This window comes from Cherax quadricarinatus, chromosome 65 (genome assembly GCF_038502225.1).
Source record: "Cherax quadricarinatus isolate ZL_2023a chromosome 65, ASM3850222v1, whole genome shotgun sequence".
NCBI lineage: Eukaryota > Metazoa > Arthropoda > Malacostraca > Decapoda > Parastacidae > Cherax > Cherax quadricarinatus.
The window spans coordinates 527,348-539,973 of record NC_091356.1 but is presented as its reverse complement, the minus strand read 5'-3'; the positions used below and the strand labels follow the sequence as shown (position 1 = coordinate 539,973).

Genomic DNA, 12,626 nt, shown 5'->3' with positions numbered 1-12,626 from the left:
TCTACATAATGTACTTATTACATGCCCATAACATCTATATGTCCTCAAGATATTTCTAGACCAAAAGACAATGACATCTATATTGTAACACATAAAAACTTTATTTTTTAGTTAATAAGAACTTGACCCTAATTCCCAGCATGTTACTTGCACCATATGTCATAATTTCATAAGCAAGGTAGTCTTCAGGAGCTTAATACATGATAACTGTAAGAGTCCACTGTATCTACTGGCAGCTACATAATGCTATGCTCATTAGTGTCCTGCCAGCCTTAGTTATCCAGCCTTAGTTATCAGATTTATCTTTCATTCTTTACAAAAGCTGTTGCACACAACTACCTCATATAAATCATTCCACGTGTTAACTACTTGGTTCATAAAGAAATACAACCCACTATTTTTTTTGTACACTGCATTCTACATAACTGAAGATTTTGTTTCCTGTCTTTATCCAATGGTTTTCAATCTTTCTTCATAATTATTCTCTTAGTTATGAAATAATTTTGTTACAAGTTTAAGTTTTATTCTTCATTGAGCAACACACTATAGGTGCCTATTCAAATTTATAAATCTAAGCTGTGAAAAATTTCTTAAACTTTAATCTCTACTTCGAAATATCTTCCGGGAAAACTATTATTACTCTTCTTGTTGTTGGGGTCATTCAGCATCTGGGAAATGGGAGATAATCAAGCTTAATTCAAGGAAGGGAAGACTACCTCTAATTTCTGGGATCAAGAGCCCTTCAACATCCATGCCCCCTCTGGAAGGGTAAAAAAAAAAAAAAAAATATATATATATATAAATATAATATACAGTGGACCCCCGCATACCGATTTTAATCCGTGCAAGAGGGGTCATTGTTATGCGAAATAATCGGTATGCGAATGAATTTTCCCCATAAGAAATAATGGAAATCAAATTAATCCGTGCAAGACACCCAAAAGTATGAAAAAAAAATTTTTTTACCACATGAAATGTTAATTTTAATACACACAAACTGAAAAAGGCATGCACACTTACATGACACTTACTTTTATTGAAGATCTGGTGATGATTGATGGGATGGGAGGAGGGGAGAGAGAGTGTTAGTGTTTAGAAGGGGAATCCCCTTCCATTAAGACTTGAGGTGTCGAGTCCTTTTCTGGGGTTACTTCCCTTCTTCTTTTAATGCCACTAGGACCAGCTTCAGAGTCACTGGACTTCTTTCGCACAACATATCTGTCCATAGTGGCCTGTACCTCTCGTTCCTTTATGACTTCCCTAAAGTGTTTCACAACATTGTCAGTGTACAGGTTGCCAACACGGCTTGCAATAGCTGTGTGAGGGTGATTTTCATCAAAAAAGGTTTGCACTTCAAGCCACTTTGCACACATTTCCTTAATCTTTGTAGTAGGCAACTTCTTCAATTTCTCTCTCCCCTCCTCTGAACCAGTTTCCTCAGGTCTGGCCTCTTGCTGTTGAAGTTGATCTATCAGCTCATCAGTGGTTAGTTCTTCATTGTCCTCCTCCACCAACTCTTCCACATCCTCCCCACTAACCTCCAACCCCAAGGACTTTCCCAATGCCACAATGGATTCCTCAACTGGCTAATCCTCTCAGGGTTAGCCTCAAACCCTTCAAAATCCCTTTTGTCTACACATTCTGGCCACAGTTTCTTCCAAGCAGAGTTCAAGGTCTTCTTAGTCACTCCCTCCCAAGCCTTACCTATAAGGTTTACACAATTGAGGATATTAAAGTGCTCTCTCCAAAACTCTCTTAGAGTCAGTTGAGTTTCTGAGGTCACTACAAAGCACCTTTCAAACAGAGCTTTTGTGTACAGTTTTTTGAAGTTTGCAATAACCTGCTGGTCCATGGGCTGCAGGAGAGGAGTGGTATTAGGAGGCAAAAACTTGATGTTAATGAATTTCATGTCCCCATAAAGTCGCTCTGCCACGTCTGTAGGATGACCAGGGGCATTGTCTAACACCAGGAGGCACTTAAGTTCTAATTTCTTTTCAGTTAGGTAATCTTTCACATTGGGGGCAAATGCATGGTGTAACCAGTCATAGAAAAAGTCCCTAGTGACCCATGCCTTACTGTTTGCCCTCCACAGCACACACAAATTCTCCTTGAGGACATTCTTTTGCCTGAACGCTCTGGGAGTTTCCGAGTGATACACTAATAAAGGCTTAACTTTGCAATCACCAGTAGCATTGGAACACATCAACAAAGTAAGCCTGTCTTTCATAGGCTTATGTCCTGGGAGTGCCTTTTCCTCCTGAGTAATGTAGGTCCTGCTTGGCATTTTCTTCCAAAACAGGCCTGTTTCATCACAATTAAACACTTGTTCAGGTTTCAGTCCTTCAGTCTCTATGTACTCCTTGAATTCATGCACATATTTTTCAGCCGCTTTGTGGTCCGAACTGGCAGCCTCACCATGCCTTATCACACTATGTATGCCACTATGCTTCTTAAATCTCTCAAACCAACCTTTGCTGGCCTTAAATTCACTCACATCAGCACTAGTTGCAGACATTTTTTTAATTAAATCCTCATGCAACTTCCTAGCCTTTTCGCTTATGATCGCTTGAGAGACGCTATCTCCTGCTAGCTGTTTTTCATTTATCCACACCAATAAGAGTCTCTCAACATCTTCCATCACTTGCGATCTTTGTTTCGAAAACACAGTTAAACCTTTGGCAAGAACAGCTTCCTTGATTGCCTTTCTGGTGCCCACAATAGTAGCGATGGTTGACTGGGGTTTCTTGTACAACCTGACCAGGTCGGCGATACGCACTCCACTTTCATACTTATCAATGATCTCTTTCTACATCTCTATTGGAATTCTCACCCTTATTGCTGTAGGGTTGGCACTAGAAGTGTACGGTAGGGTTATAATTGAAAGAATTAGAGGTAAGACAGAATGTAGGATTGCGGATGAGCAAGGAGGTTTCAGAGTGGGTAGGGGGTGTGTAGATCAAGTGTTTACATTGAAGCATATATGTGAACAGTATTTAGATAAAGGTAGGGAAGTTTTTATTGCATTTATGGATTTAGAAAAGGCATATGATAGAGTGGATAGTGGAGCAATGTGGCAGATGTTGCAAGTATATGGAATAGGTGGTAAGTTATTAAATGCTGTAAAGAGTTTTTATGAGGATAGTGAGGCTCAGGTTAGGGTGTGTAGAAGAGAGAGAGAATACTTCCCGGTAAAAGTAGGTCTTAGACAGGGATGTGTAATGTCACCATGGTTGTTTAATTTATAGATGGGGTTGTAAAGGAAGTAAATGCTAGGGTATTCGGGAGAGGGGTGGGATTAAATTTTGGGGAATCAAATTCAAAATGGGAATTGACACAGTTACTTTTTGCTGATGATACTGTGCTTATGGGAGATTCTAAAGAAAAATTTGCTAAGGTTAGTGGATGAGTTTGGGAATGTGTGTAAAGGTAGAAAGTTGAAAGTGAACATAGAAAAGAGTAAGGTGATGAGTGTATCAAATGATTTAGATAAAGAAAAATTGGATATCAAATTGGGGAGGAGGAGTATGGAAGAAGTGAATGTTTTCAGATACTTGGGAGTTGACGTGTCGATGGATGGATTTATGAAGGATGAGGTTAATCATAGAATTGATGAGGGAAAAAAGGTGAGTGGTGCATTGAGGTATATGTGGAGTCAAAAAACGTTATCTATGGAGGCAAAGAAGGGAATGTATGAAAGTATAGTAGTACCAACACTCTTATATGGATGTGAAGCTTGGGTGGTAAATGCAGCAGTGAGGAGACGGTTGGAGGCAGTGGAGATGTCCTGTCTAAGGGCAATGTGTGGTGTAAATATTATGCAGAAAATTCGGAGTGTGGAAATTAGGAGAAGGTGTGTAGTTAATAAAAGTATTAGTCAGAGGGCAGAAGAGGGGTTGTTGAGGTGGTTTGGTTTTTTTAAAGAGAATGGATCAAAGTAGAATGACATGGAAAGCATATAAATCTATAGGGGAAGGAAGGAGGGGTAGGGGTCGTCCTCGAAAGGGTTGGAAAGAGGGGGTAAAGGAGGTTTTGTGGGCAAGGGGCTTGGACTTCCAGCAAGCGTGCATGAGCGTGTTAGATAGGAGTGAATGGAGACGAATGGTACTTGGGACCTGACGATCTGTTGGAGTGTGAGCAGGGTAATATTTAGTGAAGGGATTCAGGGAAACCGGTTATTTTCATATAGTCGGACTTGAGTCCTGGAAATGGGAAGTACAATGCCTGCACTTTAAAGGAGGGGTTTGGGATATTGGCAGTTTAGAGGGATATGTTGTGTATCTTTATACGTATATGCTTCTAAACTGTTGTATTCTGAGCACCTCTGCAAAAGCAGTGATAATGTGTGAGTGTGGTGACAGTGTTGAATGATGATGAAAGTATTTTCTTTTTGGGGATTTTCTTCCTTTTTTGGGTCACCCTGCCTCGGTGGGAGACGGCCGGCTTGTTGAAAAAAAAAAATATATATATATATAATCAAGTATTTCATTAAAAATTTCCAAGGTTAACCCCATCCTTAAAAAATACCTATCAAATATTCATATACAGTGGAACCTCAGTTTTCGTCATTAATTCATTCCAGAAAGTCTGACGAAAACCCAATTCAACGAAAACTGAAACAATATTTCCCATAAGAAATAATGTAAATCCAATTAATCTGTTCCAAACACCCAAAAGTATTAACAAAAAATACATATTATAGAGAATAACTATAGTTTTACATACAGAAAACAATGAGAAATAAATATAAAGGACTAATGAAATGGATAAATGAACATTTTAACATCACTTTTACCTTTATTGAAGACTCTTGTTGGCATATGGAAGACAGCAAGGAGAGGAGAGGGAGGAGAGGTTATCTCTAGCACAATCACTACCACCCTCTACCACAATCACTACCACCCTCTACCACAATCACTACCACCCTCTACCATCATCACAACCACTACAACCATCACTACCACCATCACAACCACTACCATCCTCTACCACCATCACTACTACCCTCTACCACCATCAAGACTGCCCTCTACCACCATCACTACCACCCTCTACCAATGAGAAACAAAGCCAGACTGACTCAGAACACGTGGGATGCTTTGTGTGGGCGTGGGCGGACACGTTCGGTACGGTGGACCACTGTCAACTCGACGAAAACTGAGGTGATGAATGAAAACTGGGACAAAATTTTGACAAAAGAAGTCGTTGAAAACCGAATTCGACGAAAACCGAGGTTCCACTGTACAGGCGGGTCCTGCTTGTACAGCAGGTTAGGTTCTGGGCTACTGCTGTAAAGCAAAAATTGTTGTAAAGTGAAACACAGCCTTTTTTCACTTTCAAATGCATATGAAAGCCAGCTAACTTGCTTACACTATCATATATTAACTGAGCAACAGAGCTAGGCCTAAAAAATGCATATACAGTACACACATTGCTTACCTTAAAATATTTTTGTCCTTAGCTTATAGTGAGTGGTAAATATATTTATTGTAGGAAGTTTGAATATATGAAGAATGGGTAAAATTGAAAACCGCTGCATTAGTGAAATGCTGTAAAGCAAAGCACTGTAAAGTAGGGCCCTTCTGAAGAAAGATTTTTGGTTATCACATCTTAAAAAAAAAAATGATGATGATTCTCCTTACATTGATTTTGTTTCCATAACCAGAGTAAAAGGGATTTCTATCCACAGGGTAGAGTGCTTTAATATCCCTTAAGCAGGATTTCTTAAACTCTTCAGGTTTCTTCTCAATCACTTCACGATGGAAAGCTTGTATTAATGAGGTGGGATTCAACAGTAAAGGTCCATCAGGTAATGAAAGGTCTCCCTGCTTAATGGACCTCAGGTAGTCTCTGGTAATGCGTGCTTGTCCTGAAAAAATACACAATATATTCTAAGTGACCAACCATCTAATATGCTGGAGGAGTCTCCTGCCAAGGCAAGGTGACCATTGTTCATCACCATCAACTGTGCAATCACTGTCTTTCTGAAGTATGATGACATCACAATTAGATTGCCCTCTGACTGCAACATCCTCACAGTGCAGGCACTGCCCTTCCCACTTCTAGAACTTGAGTCTGGTTACCAGTTTTTCTGAAATTCTCCATAAAGGTCATCTTGCTTGGGTTCCAAAAGAACATCCATTAAAAACCATTTGTCTCCATTCACTCTGATCTAAAACTCACACAAGCCTGCTGGATGCTTAAGTCCCTAAAACTAAGTCTCTTTTACTCCTCCCTCCAACTGTTTCTGAGATGACACTTTTATGAAATAGTATATATTAGATTCATATTTTGGGAGAAAGAAGTTGTGTGTGCAAGGGGCTTGGATATCCAGCAGGCATGTGTGAGCATATTAGAGTGGAGACGAATGACTTCTGGGACCTGACAACCTGTTGGAGTATGAGCAAGTTATCATTTTAAGAAGGGATTTAGAGAAACCGGTTAGCCGGACTCGAGACCAGGAGGTGGGAAGTACAGTACCTGCACTCTAAAGGAGGGGTAAGAGATATTTACCATTTGGAAGGATGATCTGAACTGTTGGGTCATACAATGCCTAGGAAATAGAATGTAATCAGGTTTGATCAAAGGAAGCAATAGAGTATCTCCCAATCCTTTGATCAAGAGCTATTAAATTTAGCTAGCACCGAAAAATTTTGCCTTTATAAAACAGAATATATTTTTCTTACTTATATGAAATGATCCACTCTGTTACATCTTTTTATTAGTATATTTGAACTGTAAAAGTGGCTTACCTATAGCCCTGGCTGAGAGGTAGAGGAAATGGTAACCATTGTTCTTAATCTTTGTGAAGAGCTGAGCTACACCACTCTGAGCCCAATCTTTGCCCAGAATTGGTAAAAGGTGACCCAGAACATCAGACTTTGTTATGGTGCCATCAATGTCAGACACGACAATCTTGTCGTCATAGTTCCACAAGAATATATGACACTTGCATCGAGTTGTTCCCTGGTAAGCTGTTGTAACTGAGAAGAGTGCTTCATTGCTTCCCTCACGCAGATTAAGTTTGGCCTGTTAGGGAATTTTAAAGACAGCAAATTTTTTATCAGATTTCCAAGCCTTATGAAGGCTAGGCACCTAAACAATTGCAAATTGATTAAACAAGATTCTTTTCAAAGACAACACTAAATAAATTATTGTATAGAGAAAAGCTTTAATTGTGATATTTGCACACTTTTGGAAAAACAGCTATTGAATGAATGATGGTGAATGTATTTCTTTTTTAGGGTCAACCTAAGTATTTAAAAAATATTTGTTCAAAATAAACCATACCACGGGTGGGGTTTGAACCCGCGGTAAGAGTGTCTCAAAACTCCAGACCGTCGCGTTAGCCACTGGGCCAGCTAGCTTCAATAAGATACATCCAACTAGGTATATTTCTACACCATAGGAAGGTTAGCATAGGCACCACTGTGTCCACAAATGCAGGTTTTTACAGACGAATCTCCCGCTAACATGGGCATGATGAACTCTAGCTCAAGTCCCCTCAAAGCCGTCAATATGACTCACGAAATCATAACGACATGATTGCAAACAAACCATAACACGGGTGGGGTTTGAACCCATGGTAAGAGTGTCTCAAAACTCCAGACCGTCGTGTTAGCCACAGTTTGTTTGCAATCGTGTCATTACGATTTCCTGAGTCATGTTGACAGCTTTGAGGGGACTTGAGCTAGAGTTCGTCACAGCCATGCTAGCAGGAGATTCGTCTGTAAAAACTTGCATTTGTGGATACAGTGGTGCCTAAGCTAACATTCCTATGGTGTAGAAATATACTTAGTTGGACTCTCTTACCGCAGGTTCAAACCCCACCCGTGGTATGGTTTGTTTGCAATTGTGTCGTTATGATTTCGTGAGTCTTGTTCAAAATATTTTTGCAAAAGGATACATGCTGCAGTGAATGGTACATTTTTCATTTTTTTTTTTTGTTATGATGTAAAGTAAATTGGCTTGTCTCTTACAGGGTGGGAATTATGGGGTAGAGGATTAGAGAAAATATTTTTACAAGTTGTTGAATGTAGATGATGAAAGAGGAAGAAATCTCATGCATGGGTCAAAATGTAATTAGATTTACCAGGAGAGAAGACCCATAAATGATTATGAAGACTAACACAGTCAGTGCATCAAGATGATGAGGCAGCAGGATTGGTGGATGGATATATGGATATGGATATAGATTATATATATATATACACACACAAAAGGTACCAGATTTTTATCAAGAGTAATTGGAAAAAGCATGGTACAATATTTGAATGGAATTCAAGAGAAGTTAGTAAGTGCTACAATCACTAATAAACTTACAATCTGATCAGATGATAATCTTAAGCTCTTCTTAAATCTTTCTCCATGGAAACTTCCATCTTTTCTATCCTCTAGGTCCTCTGACTCAGAAGAATCTGTTCCAATTTTGCAGTTATGAAGTCCTTTCTTTCTTGGAGTTCCAGGTAAGCTTGTCTGAGTCTCAGCAGCAGTCACTTCTATGAGGTTGGAATCATGAATGCTTGAAGTGCCATCTGTTGGTGAAGCCGAACTTCCTTGACGGAGCTTAAAAGAGAATTGGCAAATCTGTAGTAGAGAGTTACATCCATACCTAGTCTAGCAATTTTATAATTTAAGATGTATTTTTCCTCAATAGATTAATAAAACAGCAATGATGGGAGAAATAGAAAAGACTGATAGAATTACAAATGTTCAGTGCATGCAATACGACACAAATACCTCAAGATTGCAAAATCTTGGGAGAAAAGAAGATTCTGCTTTCATAGGTGGAGAGTCTGGAATTAGCAGGAAATGATCAGAGATGAATTGGAGTCACAAAAGGCTGCCTAACACTGTGTTGAGTAGGATAAAGAAATTAGCCAAAGATAAAAAAAATATTTATACATTACCATTATTTATCTTACACCACAGCCGACAATAAAACATTTCAAAATCTATATTATACAAGATTTATGTTTAATAAATGAGAATGATATTAGTCTAAAATTAAAAAAAAAAAAGTTTTAGCATGCTAATTTTCTTAAAAACTAAGAAATTAATATCAATATTTTACCTTAACTCCAGATTAAGCATCAGTTAATGTGTTCTGACATCTGTAATAATACTATACTCAAAGATGTTACTCTTGCAATTCATCCCTTTTAATTTTCTAAAAAAAAATTTCTTTACAAATCATTTAATAAAAAAATTATTCCTACCTCTATACTGCCCTGAGATGCTACCCTCTTGTCAGAGTCATTCTTCCCTTCTTTATTGCTCTCTAAATCTTCAGTCTGGTTATTACGTCTCCAAGATGAAAACCAAGAGTATCCCCTTGATTCTGAACGTTTTCGTATCTCCTTCTTTGGCATGTGCTCCTTGTTGAGATTATCTGCTAGTTTCTGAAAAAAAAAGGAAAAAAATATATGTAATAAAAATATAAACAGGGTTTCAATGTTGTAGTGGAGGGAAGGTGGGGTAGGGGGTCACCACAGGAATGGATGGAGGGAGGGGGCAGAGGAGGTTTTGTGTGAAAGGGGCTTGGTCATCCAGCAGGAAGGTGTGAACGTGTTAGATAGGAGTAGCGGCAAATAGTTTTTGGGACCTGCCAAACTGTTGAAGTGTGAGTAAGGTAACATTTTGTGAAGGGATTCAGGAAAACCAGTTAGCCAGACTTGAGTCCTGGAAGTGGGAAGTACAGTGCCTGCACTCTAAAGGAGGGATGGGGATATCTGGAGTCCAAAAGTGCATCTGAGCACTGAGTGAATGATGGTGAAAGTGTTTCTTTTTCAAGGCATTATCTCGGTGGGAGACAGCCAGTGTGAAAAAAAAATTACTGTATTATTATTACTATGAAAAGAACCATTTATTCTACAATAGCATATTTTATGAAGAAATAAAATCACACTCCTGACACATTTCTCCGCTTAACAAAAAATTTTTCTCCATACCTGTGGGATTGGTCGTTGGAACAGTACTAGGGAGAGAATCTGAGGAGCAGCAGTAGTCCAGTTGAGGTATTTGCCGCCAAACCTTATTACAAGGTCAGGATTATCTAGGATTTGTAGATTCTCACAGAAATCATCATAAGTCACTAGGCTTTGCAGGAAGAGGCTCTCAGGAAACTTTCCCTCATACTCATTAAGACGTCCACAAAGAGAGAAAGCGATATCGTCGTAGCCCCTAAACAGAAAAATAGAACTGTACTAGAAAATTACTAATTTAAAATGTAATATCCTTCTTAATAGGAAAATGTGTGAAAATCCCTTTTGTGGAGATAAACCCTTCTTGCAAATGTAAACATTCAAGTAGACAGGATTAGGAAGCAAGTCTTTTATTAACTGACAATTAATAAAAGGCCTACTTCCTAATCCTAACCAATGTATCAACTGATACAATGGTTAACAGTACAAGTTTTAATTTTCTATTCATCTCATAAAATTGTAAAGCAGAACATAATGGAATTTCAACTAAACCATTAGTTGGTCAACTCACTACTGGACCCAGCATATTAAAATAATTGTCTCCAAAGCAGTATAGCCAAATATAAAAATAATTATTTTCAGTGAAACAATTTATGTAGTACCTTGCATTTAAAATACAAACTGTTTATCTGTATGAGTTGCAATTATAGTAATAAATCTGAGACATAAGGAAAATCTGCATAAAATAAAAGTGATCTTACTTATAATCAAATATAGGATGCCTAGAGTCTTCAAAATCTGAGTCACTGCATGTCTTGAGTCCACCAATTGCTCCTTCCACACTGTGAGGCGATTGTGGAAGTGAGGGCCCATTGCCAGATTCAGCATCTTCGTCTTTGAGGCCACCTGTAAAAATGGTACAACTGTAAGGTAAAGACAATGTGTAGTATATACCAGTTCTTACTACAGCATGCATCTTGTTTTGCCACAAAGTATAAAAAAGTGGGATAAACCTAATACTAGGTTACAGAACTTCAAACTTCATCCTATATACTCAGTGAGCTTTCATCTGGCAAATTATTAATATTAGTACTTCCCTTGTTGTCAAAAACTATTGTACCAGTAGATATTCCATTTTTTTTTTTGTACTAGGTACACTTGTAGATCTCAGCCTTGACTGATTTTAAAACAGACTCTTTCCTACAGTGGTAGGGTGACCCAAAAATGGAAAACATGTTCACCAGCATTCATTCCCTGGTTGTCCTTCCAGAAGTGTATGGACATCACCAATCAAATGATCAAACCTTCATAGTTATAACTTTGCTCACACTCCAACAGCACACAAAAATCTTGACCATCACCTGTCTTCATTTACCTTAACCTAAGCCTAATGCACTACTATTTTTTTTTTTTTTTTTTTTTTTTTTAGTTTATCCACAACACCAATGACAGCACTTCCACTATCCACTCTATCATGTATCTTTTTCAAATTTACAGATGCCACAAACAGCTCCTTTCCCTTATCTAAGCATTGCTTACATGCATGCATTAATGCAAACACTATGCACACATTCCTTTTCATTCCAGATTCATCTTATTTCCCTGCAATTCTACTACGTATCAGTTTTTAACCTTAACTTGTTCCATAATTCTGCTATACACTTTACCCCATTCTCTTAAGATTAATTACGTATCTTTTCCTAGTTTTCTCTCTGGTTACAATTCCTCTTAAAAAAAAGAATTATTTTATGCATGCTCTTTTCTAATCCTTAGGCATATTCCCTTCTTTCATACATATATTAAACACATGCACCATTAAAAACTACATCATCATTTGCTTTCAATATCTTTCAACTTTGCCCATTCCTGCTGCTTTGCTCCTTTCCACCTGCTTGCTGCCTTGCATACTTCCTACATACTCATTTGTGGCTTATCACTCTTAACATATCCTATTCTTGCCTGCCTCATGCACAAAATCACTACTTCTATTTTGTCATCACCTAAATCTTAAAAATATTGTTTATCTCTCCAATACCTTGACTTGCCCATCCAGCAGCTAATCATTTTCACTCCAATTCCTTGAATAATAAACCCTTCACCAGCATTTGGGAAACTTCCTTGTAGGCACTAGAAGCTTTCCAATAGTTCCTCCAACTTTGTCAAAAAGATCATACAAAACAACTGCAGATGCACAATCTACTATTATAGCCAATTTCTCACATCCATCCATATTGAAGCTTAAAAAATATCTTGAGTATCTCTAATTCAGGACTGCAAATATGAAGTGCTCAAAGAAAACTTACATCACTTAATATCCAAACAAAAAACTCAAAGGTTTTTTGAGATAAATGAGAAACATGGAAACTAAATTATAATCCCAGTACTTGGGATCACTTTTAAATTTTGTTACAAAAATTAAAGGAAAAAGTTGAGCTAAATCTTTCCAATAACACCTATTTCTCTACCTCCAAATATCACTACTGTACCACACAGCATAATAGTTCTTTGAAAAAATGTAAAAATGTAAGACATCAAAAACACATTTGTGCATGATTTTACTGAGGGCCTATACAAAATGTCAATAATATAATTTATCATAAAGGATAGTTTATAAAAAGCTTAGATATTAAAAGCTTCAATGCTTTTCAGTTAAGCAAAAAAATTAATTACTCTGCAAAGTCAACAATATTAAGAGTTTTGCATTAC

At 37.8% G+C, this 12,626-nt stretch overlaps 1 protein-coding gene across 1 annotated transcript in view; it reads right to left on the bottom strand.

The window, feature by feature from the left end:
• The window catches only part of Lpin (phosphatidate phosphatase LPIN), a 54,380-nt gene that overhangs the window by 23,818 nt on the left and 17,936 nt on the right, over positions 1–12,626 (bottom strand). The window contains exons 3-8 of the mRNA XM_070098833.1: positions 10,682–10,826; positions 9,948–10,179; positions 9,216–9,398; positions 8,320–8,562; positions 6,750–7,026; positions 5,640–5,866 (exon numbers count right to left, since the gene is read on the bottom strand). Of these exons, the coding sequence (XP_069954934.1) occupies positions 5,640–5,866; positions 6,750–7,026; positions 8,320–8,562; positions 9,216–9,398; positions 9,948–10,179; positions 10,682–10,826 (1,307 nt within the window). The remainder of the gene's footprint in view (positions 1–5,639; positions 5,867–6,749; positions 7,027–8,319; positions 8,563–9,215; positions 9,399–9,947; positions 10,180–10,681; positions 10,827–12,626) is intronic.